This window comes from Myotis yumanensis, unplaced genomic scaffold, assembly GCF_028538775.1.
Source record: "Myotis yumanensis isolate MYYU_CA2020_CCGP unplaced genomic scaffold, mMyoYum1.0.hap1 SCAF_2, whole genome shotgun sequence".
Lineage (NCBI taxonomy): Eukaryota > Metazoa > Chordata > Mammalia > Chiroptera > Vespertilionidae > Myotis > Myotis yumanensis.
In genome coordinates this window covers 11,746,071-11,764,120 of record NW_027223753.1, presented here as the reverse complement: position 1 = coordinate 11,764,120, position 18,050 = coordinate 11,746,071, and the positions used below count along the sequence as shown (strand labels likewise).

At 56.5% G+C, this 18,050-nt stretch overlaps 1 protein-coding gene across 1 annotated transcript; it reads left to right on the top strand.

Annotated features, from left to right (window-relative positions):
- The first annotated feature begins 1,253 nt into the window (after positions 1-1,253).
- On the top strand, positions 1,254-4,173 carry PLA2G2E (phospholipase A2 group IIE). Its single transcript, XM_070403154.1, has 4 exons — positions 1,254-1,293; positions 1,919-2,057; positions 2,198-2,304; positions 4,031-4,173. The coding sequence occupies exons 1-4, from the start codon at positions 1,254-1,256 to the stop codon at positions 4,171-4,173; spliced, it is 429 nt and encodes a 142-aa protein (XP_070259255.1).
- The last annotated feature ends 13,877 nt before the right edge of the window (positions 4,174-18,050 follow it).

Sequence of the window (18,050 nt, the reverse complement as noted above, 5' to 3'; positions counted from 1 at the left end):
GCAACTGATTGATGTCTCTCTCACATCAATATTTCTCTCTTTCTCTCTCTCTCTCTCTCTCTCTCTCTCTCTCTCTCCTCCCCCCTTCTTCTCTCTCTCTTTCCCTCCTTTCCACTGTCTCTAAAAATTGATGTAGAAAATATCCTCGGGTGAGGATTAACAAACAAACCAAAAAGCCACGCAATACATGATGGACTAGGGACTCGGAGGCCAAGATGAAGCAGCTCCCAGGCCCCACAGGTTGATGGAAGTGGTTGGTCAAGTTATCCCAGTCCCAGGCCAGGAAGAAGGAGGGCCGGGCAGGAGGGAGACGCAGTTCTGCCCAAGTGGCCTCCAGGGAGGGGCAGCCGCTGGCAAACCAGGCGCTGTGAGCCCAGGGCCGGTGGGATTTGGCATTTCTGACCACGACGGAGCCACCCTCTCCTCTATCCCTCTGACCGTGGGGACAGCAGCTCGCCCTGGGGGACAAGTTGGGCTGGGGGCTGCTGTCTCCCCGACCCAGCCCCTAGGTGACAGCAGCAAGCTGGAATGTGGGTTCTCCCGCTGACTCAGGCCCCCTTCTCTGGCAGCCACACTGCCCCACTGCTGGGGAGCTGGGGGGGACAGGACTCACATCTGGGAGGTTTTCACTGCTTGTCACATCAGCAGGAGCCTCCCCAGGAAAGGACAGGGAAGGAAAACCCTGGCCGAGCTCCCAGCCTTCGGCCATATGTTCTTGGACAAAGGCTGCCCAGGCCCTGGTGTCCTGCAGGGGTCAAGCGGCTCTTGGCTACCCTCTGGGCAGCACGGGGCGGGGGCAGAGGCCCAGCGCAGGGAGAAGGGACAGACGTGGCACTCCCAGGCCACGTGAGCTTCCGTGTCTCGGCCTCTCTGGGCCTCAGTGGCTGCATCAGTAAAACAGGGGTGAGATCAAAATACCCAGAATGCAAAGCCCCTGGCACAGCCCCTGCCCGGAGCCCATCAGCAGGAGCCGCAGAGGGTCTGGGGAAGGGGCGCAGAGATGGTTGGGAAGGCCTGAGAACAGACAGCCAGAGGGCCCCTCCCCCGGGCCGTGGCCCGTGTCAGACCTGGAAGTATGTTTGCATCACTGGGCACTCAGGGGTTAATGATGGGGAGTGGACAGGGCCCGGGTATTTAACTATTAAGGAAGCGCCCGCCTGCCCTGCAGACCAGAGGTGCCCCTGCTCACCTCCTTCTCCGCAGCCCAGCTCCCAGCTCCCAGCTCCGGCCCTGCTCACCGCTCCTCCCCCAAGATGAAGCCTCCCCCTCTTCTGACCTTCCTTAGCCTCCTGGGTAAGTGACCTCTGTGACCTTCACTCTTCCCCTGACCCAGCCAGGAGCCCCAAACTCCCTGGCCCTGGGAGGGTGTGGTGGGTCATCCTGAAGCCAGTCCTGCTTGAGCCAGCACTGACCATTGGGGAGGGTGCGGGTGGGAGGGATGCCTCGGAGGCGGCCTGGGGGGCATGAGAAAGGGGTTGGCTGGGACCCCACACAGCACACACGTGGCTCCGTCACCCACACGCCACCCCCCACCCTCGCCTCCATGGTGGAAGGATCTGCAGGGACTGGGGGAGTCCAGGTGGTTAGGAAGCCCAGCTGGCGGGGTCCGATGGCACTTGGTGGGAACAGGGTGCGTCTGGGGCGCAGGCCTGCCAGCTGGGGGAGGGTCAGGACCCAGGAGAGATTTGGGGGACAGTGGGGTTACCCTGGGAGGTGGCAGAGGAGAGCGGGAGGGGATTGGGTGCAGTGACATGAGGGGGGAGGGGAGGAGACCCAGGTGCAATGGAGATATTATTACTGATTAGCGTTATTGAGATTGGGAGGGAGGTGCTGGGGACAGCCAGAGAGATGTCTGACTGGGATGGGAGGGGACCTCAGGGGACGCTCAGGGGTCCGAGGGCACCACCCGCCCCCGCAGTGGCCCTGGCTGGCGGGAACCTGCTCCAGTTTGGGGTGATGATTGAGAAGATGACCGGGAAGTCGGCGCTGCAGTACAACGACTACGGCTGCTACTGCGGCATCGGCGGCTCCCACTGGCCGGTGGACCCGACGGACTGGTGAGCGGAGGCCCACGGGGGCCTGTCTGGGGTGGAGGAGCTGGGGGAGCATCCCTGGAGGAGGGAGGAGCCGAGGCCATCTAGAAAGGGGGGCTGACCTCTCCTGGGAGCCCCCGAGCAGGCCCTGGTGACCCTTCCAGGTGCTGCCATGCCCACGACTGCTGCTACGGGCGCCTGCAGAAGCTGGGCTGCGAGCCCAAACTGGAGCGGTACCTTTTCTCATTCAGCAAGAGCAACATCCTCTGCTGTGAGTGATGCTCCGAGTGCCAGGGAGGGGGCTGGCGTCAGGCAAGAAGCCCTCCTGACGGAGACCCCGGCGCCGGGCCCCGGGCTGGAGGGATGGGGTCTTCGCCATCACAGAACCGGGAGAGGCATGTCCACCCCCACCTGCTCTGCCTGGCACCCCATCTAGAGCCCTGTGATCCCTCGGGCCCTGGCCTGGCCTCAGGCGCTTCCCCCACCCAGAGGCCTCCCAGTTCCAGGGGCTGGGAGAGGAGCCAGGGGGCAGAGCTGAGCCAGGGCCCTGAGGAGCCGCACCCCCACACCCTCCCCAGGCCTGGCAGCAGCTCGAGGGTAAACCTCCAGGACAGACCTCAGGGCACAGGCCCAGGCAGAGAGCGGGCACTCTGATTTGGGACAGCAGACACCATGCCCGAAGGCCGCCTCCCCCAGGGGCTGCCAGGCTGGGCCCATTTGCTCAGTGTTGCCAGGTCCCATGCCCACTTGGACCAGCTCCCTTTCCTCTGGTCCCCACCCTGAGAAGCAGCCTGGACCAAGTCAGAGTGAGGAGGGCTTCACGCAGCCCAGCCCCCGCGGAGCCCAGACCAGCTCACCCAGCCATCTTCCAGCTGCAAAGCCGGGGCAGCCTGGAGGGGGAGCCGGCGCAGCGTGGGGGGCAGGGAGGGTCACAGAAGACTCAGCTCAGACCCCGGGTTTGTGCTGGGGGCGGGCAGAGCCGGGACCACAACCACGGGGGGCAGGTTTGCCTCAGTTTCTTGCTCCTGCAGCCATCTGCTCAGCGAGGCAGCTTTGTCAGGAAGTGAGCTCCCCATCCCTGGGGGTGCCTGCAAGGCCGGATGGCCCCTGTCAGGGCAGTGCTGGGAGGTGTCAGGTGGGTATGGACACAGGCTCGGGGCTGGGCAACCCTCGAAAGCCTCTGCCTCCTCATCTATGAAATGGAGGTAGTCACACTCACTTGCCCAGCTTCAGTCCAGCTCCTGCAAGAACCACCCAAAAGAACTGACTCGACCCTTAAGCCCCTTCCAACTCTGAGTTTTGTGAAATAGCAGCACGAGAACTGGAGAGCGACTGCCCAGAGGAAAGAGCGGGGGACATTTCTGAGCTGTGGACGTGTTCCTGGGGACAGAAAGGAGCCAGGGCCACTGGGGCAGACAGGCAGGGGGGGAAGGCGGGGCTCTGGGCCCCCCGGTGCCTGGTACCAGTTCTGCTCCCCTGCTGGGTGTGGGCACACACATGGAGGGGGATGGATAAGGTAACTGTCAGAGAAATGGGCTCCGTCCACTCTCAGACACAAGCACAGGGGCCCAGCCTCAGGCCCCACGGCCTCCAGTGTGGGCACAGGCTGCTCTGGGCACACTCAGCCCATCTGGGATTGGGCCGCTGTCATTCGTAATTTTCCTCTCGGCTTGATGGCTGCAATCCCCGGTCAGCAATACTTCACATGGGGCAGGAGCTGCCTAGAAATCCCCCCTTCCCCTCCCCCGCCCGCAGATGAGAGTTAGTGGACCAGCTGCAGGGTGGAAGCGGGTGGGAGGGAGGGGGAGGGCAGCGGAGTGAGCTGGGGGAGGAGGACAAGCTTGCAGCCTCCCAGCATCCTGGCCCTGCAGCCCTCCTGTGTCCGCTCTGTCTCTCACCCATCCCTGAGATGTCCCCATGAGAATGAGCTTCCAGCAGAACAGGGGTGAGACTGTGGACCCGGAGCCTCGGGTCCCTGACTCGCTTTGTCCCCGCAGCCGGCAGAACGACCTGCCAGCAAGAGACCTGCGAGTGTGACAGGACGGCTGCACTCTGCTTTCGCCAAAACCTGGACACCTACGACCGCAAATACGTCCGCTACCCCAACAAGCTGTGCACAGGCCCCAGCCCACCCTGCTAAGGCTGTGCCCCTCCTCCTCCCTGTGGCCTTCTGAGGCCCCGCCTCCAGCTGCTGCAGCCCCAGGCCTGGGGAGCATTGGCACCAAAGGCCCTCCTTCTGGAACATTCCTTTCCTGCAAACCCATCCCACCCTGAGGATGCCCAGAGTGTGGCCTGGACCATCACTGGCCTCCCAGGCCATGTACCCCTTAGCAAGAGGCAGGCCCCAGAAGCTTCAGCACCCAGAAGATTCCATAACCCAACCCTGGACTCTCAGCTCCCTCTTCTCAGTGAATGCTTCCCATCCTATATAATAAAGAGGTAATATGCAAATTAACCCTCATGCCCTCACAAGATGGCTGCCTACGACCAGACCAGCAGGGGGGTTAGTGAGGGACAACTAAACAACTGAACAAGCAGGCTGCATGGGGCAACCAGGCTGGCGGAGGCAGGGGGCAGTTAGGGGCAACCAGGCAGGCAGGTGAGCGATTAGGAGCTGGTGGTCCAGGATTCTGAGAGTGATGTCCAAGTGGGACATCCCCCGAGGGGTCCCAGATTGGAGAGGGTGCAGGCTGAGGGGACTCCCCCCCACCTCCATGCACAAATTTCATGCACTGGGCCTCTAGTCCTATATAATAAACAGGTACTATGCAAATTAACCCTCACACCCTCACAAGATGGCTGACTACAACCAGGCCAGCAGTGGGGTTAGTGAGGGACGACCAAACGACTGAACAGCAGGCTGCATGGGGCAACCAGGCCAGCAGGGGGGGCTGTGAGGGGCGACCAGGCCGTCAGGGGGGGCAGTTGGGGGCAACCAGGCCTGGAGGGGGGGCAGTTAGGGGCAACCAAGCCAGCAGAGGGGAGCAGTTGGGGGCGACCAGGCCAGTGTGGGAGGGCAGTTAAGGGCGACCGGGCTGGCAGGGGTGGTGCAGTTGGGGGTGACCAGATCAGCAGGGATGGCAGTTGGGGGCAATGAGGGGTGACCAGACCGGTGGGGGGTCAGTTAGGAGTGACCAGGCAGGGAGGGAGGTGAGCGATTAGGAGGAGTGGTCCAGGATTGTGAGAGGGATGCCCTACTGCCGGTTTAGGCCCAGTCCCCGGGATCGGGCCTAAACTGGCAGTCAGACATCCCCCAATGGGTCCTGGATTGGAGAGGGAGCAGGTTGGGCTGAGGTTCCCCTCACCACCACCATCACCCCCCCATGCACGAATTTCATGCACTGGGCCTCTATTAATTCTAATATTCTCAGGTTCTATCTTTGTAGAATTTGATTAATCTACAAATTCATTCACTCATTCATTCTTTTTTTGAGCACCACCCATGTGCAGGCAACGAGCTAAGCACTGGGAAACAGCTGGAACAAACCAATATGGGTGGCCCCTGCATGCGATTCCAACCTTCTGTCCTTTTGAAAACCCAATTGATAGACCTGAGGGCTCTCACCCTGCAGGGAGTGTAACAATAGTGCCCTCTTGTGAACATTCTGAGAACAGCAACTTAGTAAGAGAGGGACATTCTGAGGACAGCACCTTAGGAAGGGATTAGCTACAATAGTGCCCTCTTGTGGACATTATTAGGACAACTGACTAGTAAGTGGTCAGTTGCAATAGCGCCATCTGGTGGACATTCTGAGGACAGTACCCTAGTAAGGGGTTAGTTACAATACTGCCTTCTTGTGGACATTCTGAGAATGTCACCCTATTAATGAATTCTGGAAGTCCTAAAAGAAAACCTATTAGAGAGGGCTCTCAAAGCCTTCGGCATTTACCAGGCACTGTTTTATGTAATTTTTAAAAAATATATTTTTATTGACTTCAGAGAGGAAGGGAGAGGGAGAGAGAGATAGAGACAGAATCATTGATTGGGTGCCTCCTGCACACCCCCTAGTGGGGATTGAGCATGCCACCCAGGCATGTACCGTTGACAGGAATCGAACCCAGGACCCTTCAATCCGTTGGCCGCAGCTCTATCCACTGAGCCAAACAAGCTAGAGCTGTAATTTTTAATTCATTGAAAGGAGGAAAGGAATAGAGGGGTGGAAGGAAGGAAAGAGGAAGGGAAAGGAAGGAAGGAGGAGGGGAGGGGAGGGGAGGGGAGGGGAGGGGAGGGGAGGGGAGGGGAGGAGGGAAGGAGGAAGGAGGGTCAGACATAGGGGCTACATCAATGCTGGAGAAGCGACTGTGTTGCCTGATTGTTTCATAGCTTGCCTCTCCAATTTTGATGGCAAGATTGGTATTGGTTTTGCTTTTGTTCCCACTTAGCCCCTAACAAAAGCTATTCACAAAGTACTCAGTTAAATAACTTGCTTGGCATTCAGAGTTCGATTATGATTCCATGGACATTTGCCTGCTCCTTTGGGGTTCTTTGCAGTGTTGCTGCTGGACAACTGAATGCTGTATTAAAAGTTCACTCTTTCCTCCAATAAGCTTTTCTACAAACTATGCTCCTGGCTCCTTGCCAAATGCTGATGTGTCCAACGAGCAGGCACACACCCGTGGTTATTCCACACAGTAAATGCAGTGACAGAGCTCAGATTGGAGTTTCAGAACCAAGGGCTCTTCAGCCCTCCATCCTCCATCCAGTCTCCATCCTGCCCACTGATGCCACCTTCACTTCCCACAGCTTGACTTCCATCACGTGACTCCTCCGCCACTGAACCATCGTTAGCTCCCCATTGTTGCCTAACCCTGGCAGTCAAGCTTGGAGCCACCTGCTTTTCCAGCCTTGTTTATCCAGCTATTTCTCGACGCTTCTCACCATTCCAGAGCATACCCCCTGCTTTCCTGCCTTCACACCTGTGCCCAGTAGCTTCCTTCAACCTAAAGCTTCCCTGTTCACAGGCTCCCTGTCCCATGTTCAAGTCCACACGGGGTAGGACACATCTCCAGTGCCACCTTTCCCTAACGCTTTCCACCAGGAGAAGGATTCGCTCTCCTCTGAACTGCCGAGCAAGGTGTTCATACCTCCCCTGGTGCTGCTCACCCGTTACTTGAGTTCCGGTGTTGGGTTCCTATACAGTGGAGGCAGACTGCCCTGGGTTCAAATCTATGTCAAATGAAGATAGAACCATCAGCCTACAGGGTGGCTTTAAATGAGTCGACGTATTCAAAGTGCCTGGAGCATCTAAACTAGGTCACTTGACATATTTTGCCTCCCCTGTTGTATCCATCACACAGTAGATGCTACATAAATACTGGTCCTATTGATCACTGGAACTGTTTCAGGGAAGTGGCATCATGCGTATGGTAAATATTACGCTAATGTATTTAATAGCCCTTTGGCTCACTACTCTGAGTGCTCATTTATCTTAAGTGGACACGCGTTTGAAAATCATTAACCCTCAGTGCCCTAAGTGGATGCCCCAGAGAGGCAGAGGCAAAACCGGCTGGAGAGCGAGCGCACAGCAATTCTCCTGGAGGGCTGCTGCCTGTGGCGGTTGCCAAGGTCACCAGGCACCCACGGGCCAGCTCTTGACACAGAGACACAGTCAGACAGACTACGTACGTCCCCACTCAGCACATGACCAGCATTTGTAGCTCAGCCTCTCTCCACAGGAATTGCACATCCTTAATCAATTCTGTCTTAAGCACGTGGGACGGCTCACTCTAAGGTTTTATTTATGCTGGTCTTTCAGTCCAAAATGACTTTGTCCCCATTTTCACATCCCGTCCCCTTCCATGCCTGGTCCAATGTCACGTCCTCCACAGAGCCTTCCTGGAGCTCCTCTGAACTCACAGCCCTCCCATCAGCCCTTCTTCAACGGCCTGTCTCTCCCCACTTTCACTCCAGGTCTACCTGACTCAATGCCCAGCAATAAGGACCCACACACAGCACAGGCGCAGTCAGTGTGGATGGGTCCTGGATCTGGGTGGGTGAAGGAACTGCATAAAAGCTGAGCCTCTTGAGAGACCTCAGTCCCTCCACCACAGGGCGTCCAGGTCGCGACTCCACGGTGGAAAGTTTCCTTCTGCCAAGCCGGCATCGAGGAAGCAGCAGGACTGTCTTGCCCTTTTGCAACCACAAAAGCTCTCAATCTTGACCTACAACCCCAACTGCTTCACCACGGCCCCAGAGTGCCCCCAGCGGCCCAGCCAGAGCCACATTGGAGCAGGGCACCTTATGACTCACGGGGATTGCATCTCAAGGCACACGCACTTCTGTGCGTTGGGGAAGGGCTCCGTGGCGTGCCTGTGACCGGGGAGTCTACACCTGGATTCCCAGCTCGGCTTTCTCTAGGCAACCACGAGCGGTTACCAAGAGCCATTCCCCCTGTGGCATTTCAACCTTTGGTTTCATCAACTGTCACTCACCCATGCGATGCTGCAGCCTAGACAGAAGCATGGTAATGCTTATGCTCTGATTATTCCCGATGGGCCGAGGACATCCCTGTCGTCCAGCCCCAGGCAGCAGGCCCCTCCAACGCCACCCAACCCGTCAGGGGGCCCCTGGCCCCAGCTGAACCCTGCACAGAGAATTAAGGAGACCACAAAAGTAGTCTCAGGCAGCCTCTTTCACAAAGAATCTCAGTTGGGTTTACAGGGTCCAGAGTCTGGGCCCCATGGGCGCTGGAACCTGACAGCGTGCGTGCCCCCAGGTATCTGGGTCACAGGATGAGGTGAAAACCACACCAGGACGTGACTGAGGAAGAACCTCCTCTGATCTAGATACTCTATTATCAAGGTCGCACGGAGCCCACTCGAAGGCTCCTTGATGAACAGAAACCAGAGGGAGAGCATGGGAGTCTCGGGTTGCGAGGCCAAGGCGAGGCCTGGTGAAACCGTTTCGACCTCAGGTTGACCAGAGCCCTGGTGTGGGCTGGGCCCTGCTGGAGGCGCTGAGGATGCTCCTCCCTCTGCTTGTCTGTGGCCACCCCCTGCTTTGGAGGACACCTGGGTGAGTCACTGCTGTCCATGTGTCTAGCTCCTCCTAGAATGGGATCAACCTGACCCTCAGAGTTCTGGAGACCCTCAGGGGGCAGCCACAGACAGCTGCTCCGGATTTCAATGCTCCGTCATCGGAGAGGCTTAGACATCCAGCAGAAACCCGTGTCCAGCCCTCAGACAGTGGTGTGCACCCACCAGCACTGACGCTCTGACCCACTGTTTCCGGCTCGGAAGGCCCCAAACGCCCACGCATGGAACGCTCAGTGGGAAGGACAGATCTTCCCCGAAAAGGTCTCTAAAGGACACTTCACAGGTGCTCCCTGACTCATGACTCACACGTGGTCAGAGAAACGACGCGAAGCTTTGTCTTTAAACTAGAATTTATTGGTATACAATAAATCTTTCATAGATAAAGTGGCACATCTTTGCAGCTTCTATTGCACCAAGTATTGAAGATTAAAAACACAAAGAAAAGAAACATTTTGTTTTGAAAACACTGCAAACAGCCAAGTACAGTACTTTGTAAATAAAACATAAAAGGGCTGGAGTGAACACAATGTGTGGAAAGAACAAACCTAGAGGAATGGACTGTGGACGTGGGTCGGTGGTCACATTTCTCCCGTCGCCCCATAGATGAGGCGAGGCTGCTAGTCTGTGGATCATGACCCCACGGAGGTCTTACATTTATCTCCAGACTGAAGCCAGAACGAGGATAGCGCAATTAGAAAACAAGAGAAGGTTCCCTGCCCGTGAAGAGCCGTGTTCTCCACAGACACACGCCCTTCCTCCCAAGGGGACGGCCGCCCACCGGCACATCCACCTCAGCAACAGGAACATGGAGCCTGAGTCCTGGCTCTTTTCTTCTCGCTGAGCCCAGTGCTGGTGGAAATGAACAAGGAGGGGGAAGATGTGCATAGCATTCCTCAAGTTTTGGTTGAGGGACCCGCCAGGGGACCGAACCGCAGGCTGAGGTCTGTGCTGAGCTTAAACGCTTGCCATGAACAGCTGGCAAGAGCGGCCTGCGGGGTGTGGGCTGCAAAGGGTGAGGGCAGACCACTGAGGTGCTGTCCAGTGATCATCACCGTCCATGGTCCCCAGCACAGTGAGCTGGGGATGCCCTGCTTAAAATCAAGTCGCCAGGCAGGAGCTCTGCTTTTACAGAAATACGCTCTTTACTGGGCCACCCCCTATTGAAGCACTGTGCATGGAAGCTCAACATTTCAATGGAGCTATAAAGTAGTCTTACCTAGGACAGAGACTCTAGAACAGTGATGGCGAACCTTTTGAGCTCGGCGTGTCAGCATTTTGAAAAACCCTAACTTAACTCTGGTGCTGTGTCACATATAGACATTTTTTGATATTTGCAAACATAGTAAAACAAAGACGTATATTTTTGATATTTATTTTATATATTTCAATGCCATTTAACAAAGAAAAATCAACCAAAAAAATGAGTTCGAGTGTCACCTCTGACACGCGTGTCATAGGTTCGCCATCACTGCTCTCGAAAGTAACCCCTCGAAGGAATGGCTCAGAGCCTGAAGTGTTCCCAGGGAATCTGCCTTGGGACGGAACAGGGCCGGGCAGCCCACAGGCCAGCTCCTCGCTGGGGTCCGGCCGTGGTGCACGTTGGGTCCCACGCTGTGCAAGCAGGCTGTGACTGGTCCTCACTATCTCCACTTCATTGATCCCTGTCCCTCATAATATGCGATGGCGGGAGAGTTGCTACAATTTATGCCCCTAGATCTCCAATTCAACATCAGTGGAAAAATACAATTCGCTTTACAAGGAAAACACGCCTTGTAAAGAGTTCATGATTGAATCACGTCAGAACAGCCGGAAGGCTCCAGAGTTCACACCTGTTCTGAAAGCTGAGCTGATGAACCCTGGAAAACCAAACGGGAAACTGAATCGCACTCTAGTCTAAAGGTTTGCTATAGAGCCTTGAGGTAAAAAGGTACAGAGCTATGCGTCTGCCCAGAATGGAGTCAGAGAGGCCACGGGTGTGACACGGAAACCATGGAACTCCGTTCTCACTGTGACAAAGACCCTTCTGGTCAGGGCGACTTAGTCAGCTCCGACTAGGAATCCAAGTGTCCTTTAGCTGACTATCTGAGCTGAACATTTCAGAGGTAAACTGATAGCATTTTCTGCGAACCCAGTAAAACCCAGGCAGAGGCTCGAGTTTCTCAGAATGAGAAGCCGCACGTTGATGACAGGGACTCACTAGGAGTGCAGTCCAATGCCAAGTCCTTCTGAGATCTACCTACTCAATACCTGAGCAGCTCCCCGCCCGACATGGCCCCCACCCCCAACCGTATCATTTCCCATTGAAGGAGCGCCCAGGGTGCAGGGCAGTTTAAACTACCCAGCAGGGCTCCCTCCAAGCCCAGCACCTACTGACCCCAGGGAGAGCCCACTGCACACGCCCTCAGAATCAAAAGGGGTTTGGAAGTGCTTCCAGAGCTTATAAAAGAAACCACACACAACCTCAACTAATGTTTGAGATTCTTCTTCCTGCCACAATTCCTCCACCAGTGCGGAAAGCACGTGTTCAACACCGAAGTCAAAATATGCACATCCGTGCCCTCTCTCTAGCATCTCCTGTGGCAACTGTATTACTGGAAGTTGTGGTTCTATGTTGTTTTAACACATCTATCTCTAGGACAAAGCTGTTGCCACTATAATTTTATTTATTTTGACCTTTAAAAAATCTTTTTAAAAAATCCTCACCCAAGAATATGTTTTTATTGATTTTAGAGAGGGAGGGAGGAAGAGGGAGAGGGAGAGAGAGAGAGAAACATCAATCAGCCACAGCCTGTACACACCCCGACCAGGATGGAACCTGCAACCTGGATATGTGCCCTGACCAGGAATCAAACCGCCTTTGGTATATAGGATGACGCTCCAACCAACAGAGCCACCTGGACAGAGCTAAAAAAAAAGTCTTTTTAAAAAAATTCATAAAACCTTTATATACAGTTTATAAGACTAGGAAGCAGCAATGATCACTGCCCCACCCCTTCCTCCTGGCCTCATTAAAAACTACTGAGACAATCCCATGTAACATAAATCTCTAACAGCCAAGATGTGACACAAGTTAAAAAGACTCACTTCTTAATGTGGAGTGCACACGAGTAACTGTGCTAGGTACCAGTTACAGACAGTGGCCATTCAGGATTGAACACAGCCTCCATTTGGCTGCCAATAAAGTAATTTTCAAGTGACTATGAAGGCAACTAAATATATGGATTCCGTGCACCTCATACTTCAGTGAGACTGAGGCAGTAAAGTCTAAATTCAAACCTTAGCTAGAAGTTATCACTAAAGTTGGATACACATATCCCATTCTATATAATAAAAGCCTAATATGCTAAGTATCCATTTGTTCAACCAGTTGTTATGACGCACACTGACCACCAGGGGGCAGACACTCTGACCGGTAGATAGCTTGCTGCTGGGGTCCAGCCAATCGAGACTGGGCGAGACGGGCCGGACACGCCCTGGAGCCCTCCTGCAGTCCCTTCCTGGCCCTGACCAGTCCCGATCGGGACAGGGTGAGACAGCCCCAATCGGCCCTGATCAGGACTGGGCTAGATGGGCCGGACGTGCCCTGGAGCCCTCCTGCAGTCCCTTCCCGGCCCTGACCAGTCCCGATCGGGACAGGGTGAGACAGCCCCAATCGGCCCTGATCAGGATTGGGCTAGATGGGCCGGACGTGCCCTGGAGCCCTCCTGCAGTCCCTTCCCGGCCCTGACCAGTCCCGATCGGGACAGGGTGAGACAGCCCCAATCGGCCCTGATCAGGATTGGGCTAGATGGGCCGGACGTGCCCTGGAGCCCTCCTGCAGTCCCTCCCTGGCACCTATCATGCACCGGTGGGGTACCTTGGCCTGACCTGAGCCCTCTCGCAATCCGGAACCCCTCGGGGGATGTTGGAGAGCCAGTTATGGCCTGATCCCCGCAGGCTAGGCTGAGGGACCCCACCGGTGCACGTGCTCCAGGCCGCTAGTTACTAATAATTAGCATACTAAACACAGACCAATTGTAACTGGAAAGCTAGGAAACAGTAATAAAAGGAAAATACCGAAGCCATTTGATTAGTTGTTAAAACCATTGTTATTTTACCGCAGAAATGCTGAAGCCTGCTATCAGAATTAGGTAATTTTATAAATAACTAGAGGCCCAGTGCACAAAATTCGTGCACAGGAGCAGGGGGCACCTTAGCCCAGCCTGCGCCCTCTCGCAATCCGGGACCCCTCGGGGGATGTTGGGCCTAAACCTGTAGTTGGACATCCCTCTCGCAATCTGGGATGCTGCATGCACCAGTGACCATACTTTTCATACAGGTGAAAGGCATCTTGCTGTTGTATGGACAGCTACATTTTTTTTGCCCTGATTATAAAAAGTAGTACATAACGAGATCCTTCTGAGGCAGTAGTACCATTTTCCCCATCTTATGGGTGGAAAAACTGAAGCAGAGAGAAGTTAATTGGCTTTGTCACACAGTTTTAAGTGTCAGAATCAGGACTATCCACAAAATGCCATGCATGTCATCACTGCATCATCCTGTTTCTTCAGTGTTAGAGTAGCCTTGCCAGGTTTTGATTTTTAAATCTAAGAGACTGTTCCCAATATACAGGAATGCATGTTCATCCCCATGTAGAATAAACAGGATGTGGGCAGTTTGGAGGTTCTTCTGACGAATTAGGATTAAGCAGCCACAGATCTCTCTTCAAATACTGCAGAAGCCACCTTTCTTGTTTAACTGTGTGTAGGATGTAGCAGTTTACAAGCTACTAGAGGCTCAGCACACGAAATCCTGTGGGCAGGTTCCCTAGGCCTAGCCTGCAATCAGGGCCATCTTCTGCCCATTTGCCAGTCCCCATTTGCCACCGGGGCAGGCAGGTTGCGGGCGTGCCCCGCAGCTTTCGTCAGTGCCGCAAGCCCCAGCAGCAACGGCAGCATGAGCAGCCCCGAGCAGGCAGCGCGTACCATCAGTGGCCGACGCGGCGCACACGCATGGAGGTCAAGTCACAGCCGGGGAAGAGCTAGGGATCCCAACGGCCTGACAGCTAGCCTGGTCCTCCCGCCACCCACCCTGGTTCCCCTGTTCACCATCGCTGATCCATCAGAGCCTGAGGGCCAGAGGGAGGGACCAAGAGGTCAGCCATTTAGCCCGTTTGCCAGTCCCCAGTCCCGCCTCGCCACTGCTCACTGCTAGCCACCTCGCTCGCGTGGGGGAGGGACCGAGAGGTGGTCAATGCACCTTATGGTGACTGGTTGAGCGGTCATTCCAGTCATTACACTTGTGGCCCCTGGCCTTTTATTATATAGGATTAGTGGCCCGGTGCACAAAATTTGTGCACGGGGGGGTTGGGGAGGGTGTGGGTGTTTCCCTCAGCCCAACCTGTACCCTCTCCAAAGGGGGACCCCTTGGGGGAGGTCTGACTGCCGGTTTAGGCCCAATCCCACTGGCAGTCAGACATCCCTCTCGCAATCTGGGACCGCTGGCTCCTAACCGCTCACCTGCCTGCCTGCCTGATCACCCCTAACTGCCTCTGCCTGCCTGCTTGATTGCCCCTAACTGCCCTCCCCTGCCGGCCTGATCTCGTCCCTAACTGCTCTCCCCTGCCGGCCTAATTGCCCCTGCCTCTGCCTGCCTGATCGCCGGGGTCCGGGGTCCGGGGTGCAGGTGAATGGGATTCTTGGCTGGCAGGCTGCTGTCAGCAAGCTATCCAACAGCCAATTCTGCGAGGAATGGAGCTCCCTCCTCCCTCCTGTCAGGGTCAGGTTTGAAGGCCAGCCACGACCCCCACCGCACGAGACCCAGAGTTCCACCGTACCCCGGCTGGGGCCCACAGCCCCCTCCGACCGTGGCATCCCGGGGCCCACAGTCCCCTTGGCAGTCCCTGGGAGGCAGGGGGGAGGGATCGAGAGGTCAGCAGTTCAGCCCGCTCACCAGTCCCTGCCCACCCGAGCCTGCCGTGTATGCAGCCTGGCGTTGTGTTGTCCTTTCGGTCATTTTGGACGTTATGGACCCTGGCTCTTTAGAGACTAGAGGCCCGTTGCACAAAGATTTGCGCAATAGGCCTTCCTTCCCTTGACTGCTGGCACCTGTTTCCCTCCAGCACCCGGGACCCAGGCCTTTGGTCCGGCCGCAGCAGCGAGGCTAGGCTTCTCCGCTCGGGCTGCAGCAGCGAGGCTAGGCTTCTCCACTCCGGCTGCAGTGAGGCTTGGCTTCTCTGCTCCAGCTGCAGCGGAGAAGCCAAGCCTCTTCAGTCTTCTTCAGTCTTCAGTCATCTTCAGTCTTCGCTCTAGGCCTGCATATGCAAATTAATTGCCATCTTTGTTGGGTTAATTTGCATACTCATCCTGATTGGCTGGTGGGCATAGCAGAGTGACACCAATTTGCATGTTTCTCTTTTATTAGTGTAGACTAGAGGCCTGTTGCACAAAGAGATTCGTGCAATAGGCCTTCCCTTCCCTTGGCTGCTGGCACCAGTTTTCCTCTGGCACCCGGGGCCCAGGCTTTCACTCTGGCTGGGCTCTTGCCAGAGCCCCACACCCCCAGCTGTCAGGCCTCGTGGCTCCGCTGATCCCAAGGCCATGAGGCCTTGCGACTCCGCTTGGCGCTGGGGCCGTGAGGCCTCCAGGCTCCGCCTATCCTGGGGCCGCGAGGCCTCCCGGCTCCGCTGATCCCAGGGCCATGAGGCCTCGCTGCTCAGCAGGCTTCGGGGCCGTTTGGCTTTGCTCCACCACTTGGAGCCTAGCATTAGCCGCCATCTTTGTTGGCGGTAATTTGCATATTGCCCTGATTAGCCAATGGGAAGCGTAGTGAAGGTACGGTCAATTACCCTTTTTGTCTTTTATTAGATAGGACTAGAGGCCCGGTGAACAAAAATTTGTGCACTCGGGGGTCCCTCAGCCCAGCCTGTGCCCTCTTGCAGTCTGGGACCCCTCAGGGGATGTCCACCTGCTGGCTTAGGCCTGCTCCCCGGGGGATTGTGCCTAAGCTGGCAGTGATACATCCCTTGGGGGATGTCCACTTACCAGCGGGCCGAAGCTGCAGTTGAACATCCATAGAGCTGCTGAGGAGGCAGGAGAGGCTCCCACCATCGCCGCTGTGATGCCGTCAGCCTGGCTTGTGGCTGAGCAGAGCACCCCCTGTGGGAGTGTACTGACCACCAGGGGGCAGTTCCTGCATTGAGCATCTGCCCCCTGGTGGTCAGTGTCATAGTGACCAGTCATTCCCAGTCGTTCTACTGTTAGGGTCAATTTGCACATTACCGCCCTAACGGGTTTGGCTCAGTGGATAGAGCGTCGGCCTGTGGACTGAAGGGTCCCAGGTTCAATTCTCGTCAAGGGCATGTACTCTGGTTGCGTACATATCCCCAGTAGGGGGTGTGCAGGAGGCAGCTGATCGAAGTTTCGCTCTCATCGATGTTTCTAACTTTCTATCCCTCTCCCTTCCTCTCTGTAAAAAATCAATAAAATATATTTGGAAAAAAATATTGCATGTGCACATTACCCTTTTATTATATAGGATAGAAGCCTGGTGCACGGGTGGGAGCCAGCTGGTTTGCCCTGAAGGGTGTCCCGGATCAGGGTGGGCAGGGGACCCCCAGCTCCCTATGATCACCCACGCCGCCCCTGCTCACGATCGCTGGCTCTGCCCATGCTCAGGCCTAACACCTCTGGCCAAGGCATTAGGCCTGGGAAAGGGACCCCCAGCACCCCACCATCGCCAACTCGGCCCCTGCTCCCTGCGATTGACGGCTCTGCCCTAATGCCTCTCACACAGGCATTAGGCCTGGGCAGGGGACCCAAAGCTCTCCAAGGGACCTCCTGCTCCACCCCTTCCCAGGCTTAACGCCTGTGGCCAAGGCATTAGGCCTGGGCAGGGGACCCCAAGCTCCCACCATCAGCAACTTTGCCCCTGCTCCCCATGATCGCTGGCACCGCCCCTGCCAGCTGCAGCTGCCCCGTGATCACTGGCACCGCCCATGCCCAGCTGCAGCCGGCCCGGGATCGCGGGCTCCGCCCCTGCCCGGGCCTTACGCCTCTGGCCGAGGCGTTAGGCCCGGGCAGGGGACCCCCCCAGCTGCAGCTGCCCCGTGATCGCTGGCACTGCCCCTGCCCAGGCCTAACGCCTCTGGCCTAGGCTTTAGGCCCGGGCAGCGGCGAGCCGCAGCTGCAGCTGTCCCCCGATCGCGGGCTCCACCCCTGCCCGGGCCTAACGCCTCTGGCCGAGGCATTAGGCTTGGGCAGGAGACCCCTCCAGCTGCAGCTGCCCCGCGATCGCAGCCTCCGCCCCTGCCCAGCTCCCATCGCTGGCTCCACCCCTACTTCCCGCTATCACTGGCCAGTGCTGCAAAGGCGCCCGATTCTCCATCATGGCTGGGGGGCAGGGCAAAGGCGGCCCCCAGGGCCGCCTTTGCCCTGCCCCCTGGCTCTTAGTTCCCCCCTGGGTTTCCGATCACTGTCCGTGGCAGGGGGCTTCTTCCGTGCTTTCCCTTTCGCCTCCCTGCATTGTGCCTACATATGCAAATTAACCGCCATCTTTGTTAGCGGTTAACTGCCATCTTGGCTGGTGATTAATTTGCATATCTTGCTAATTAGCCAATGGAAAGGGTTGCGGTTGTACGCTAATTACCATGTTTCTCTTTTATTAGATTAGATGACATAGTCACTCACAATCCGGGACCCCTCAGGAGATGTCAGGGTCTGGAGTGGGGGGGCCCAATTGAGGGTGGGGCCAGACAGGGGGAGGGGCCGTGGGAGGTTGGGGGGACCAATTAGCTGCCGGTGAGCGCAGGGCAGGGCAGACAGGGCCTCGGGAGGAGTCACAAGCGGAAGGCCATAGGGGTGCACTTCCAGTCTCTGTGGCTCGCAGCCCTGGTGGCTGCATGGGGAGGAAAAGCCCACTCCTCAGCCAGCCCATCCCCTGGTTACGGCCCCTGGTCACGGCGGCATCTGCCAGCGACCTGGGGATGCACATGAGGCTGGCACT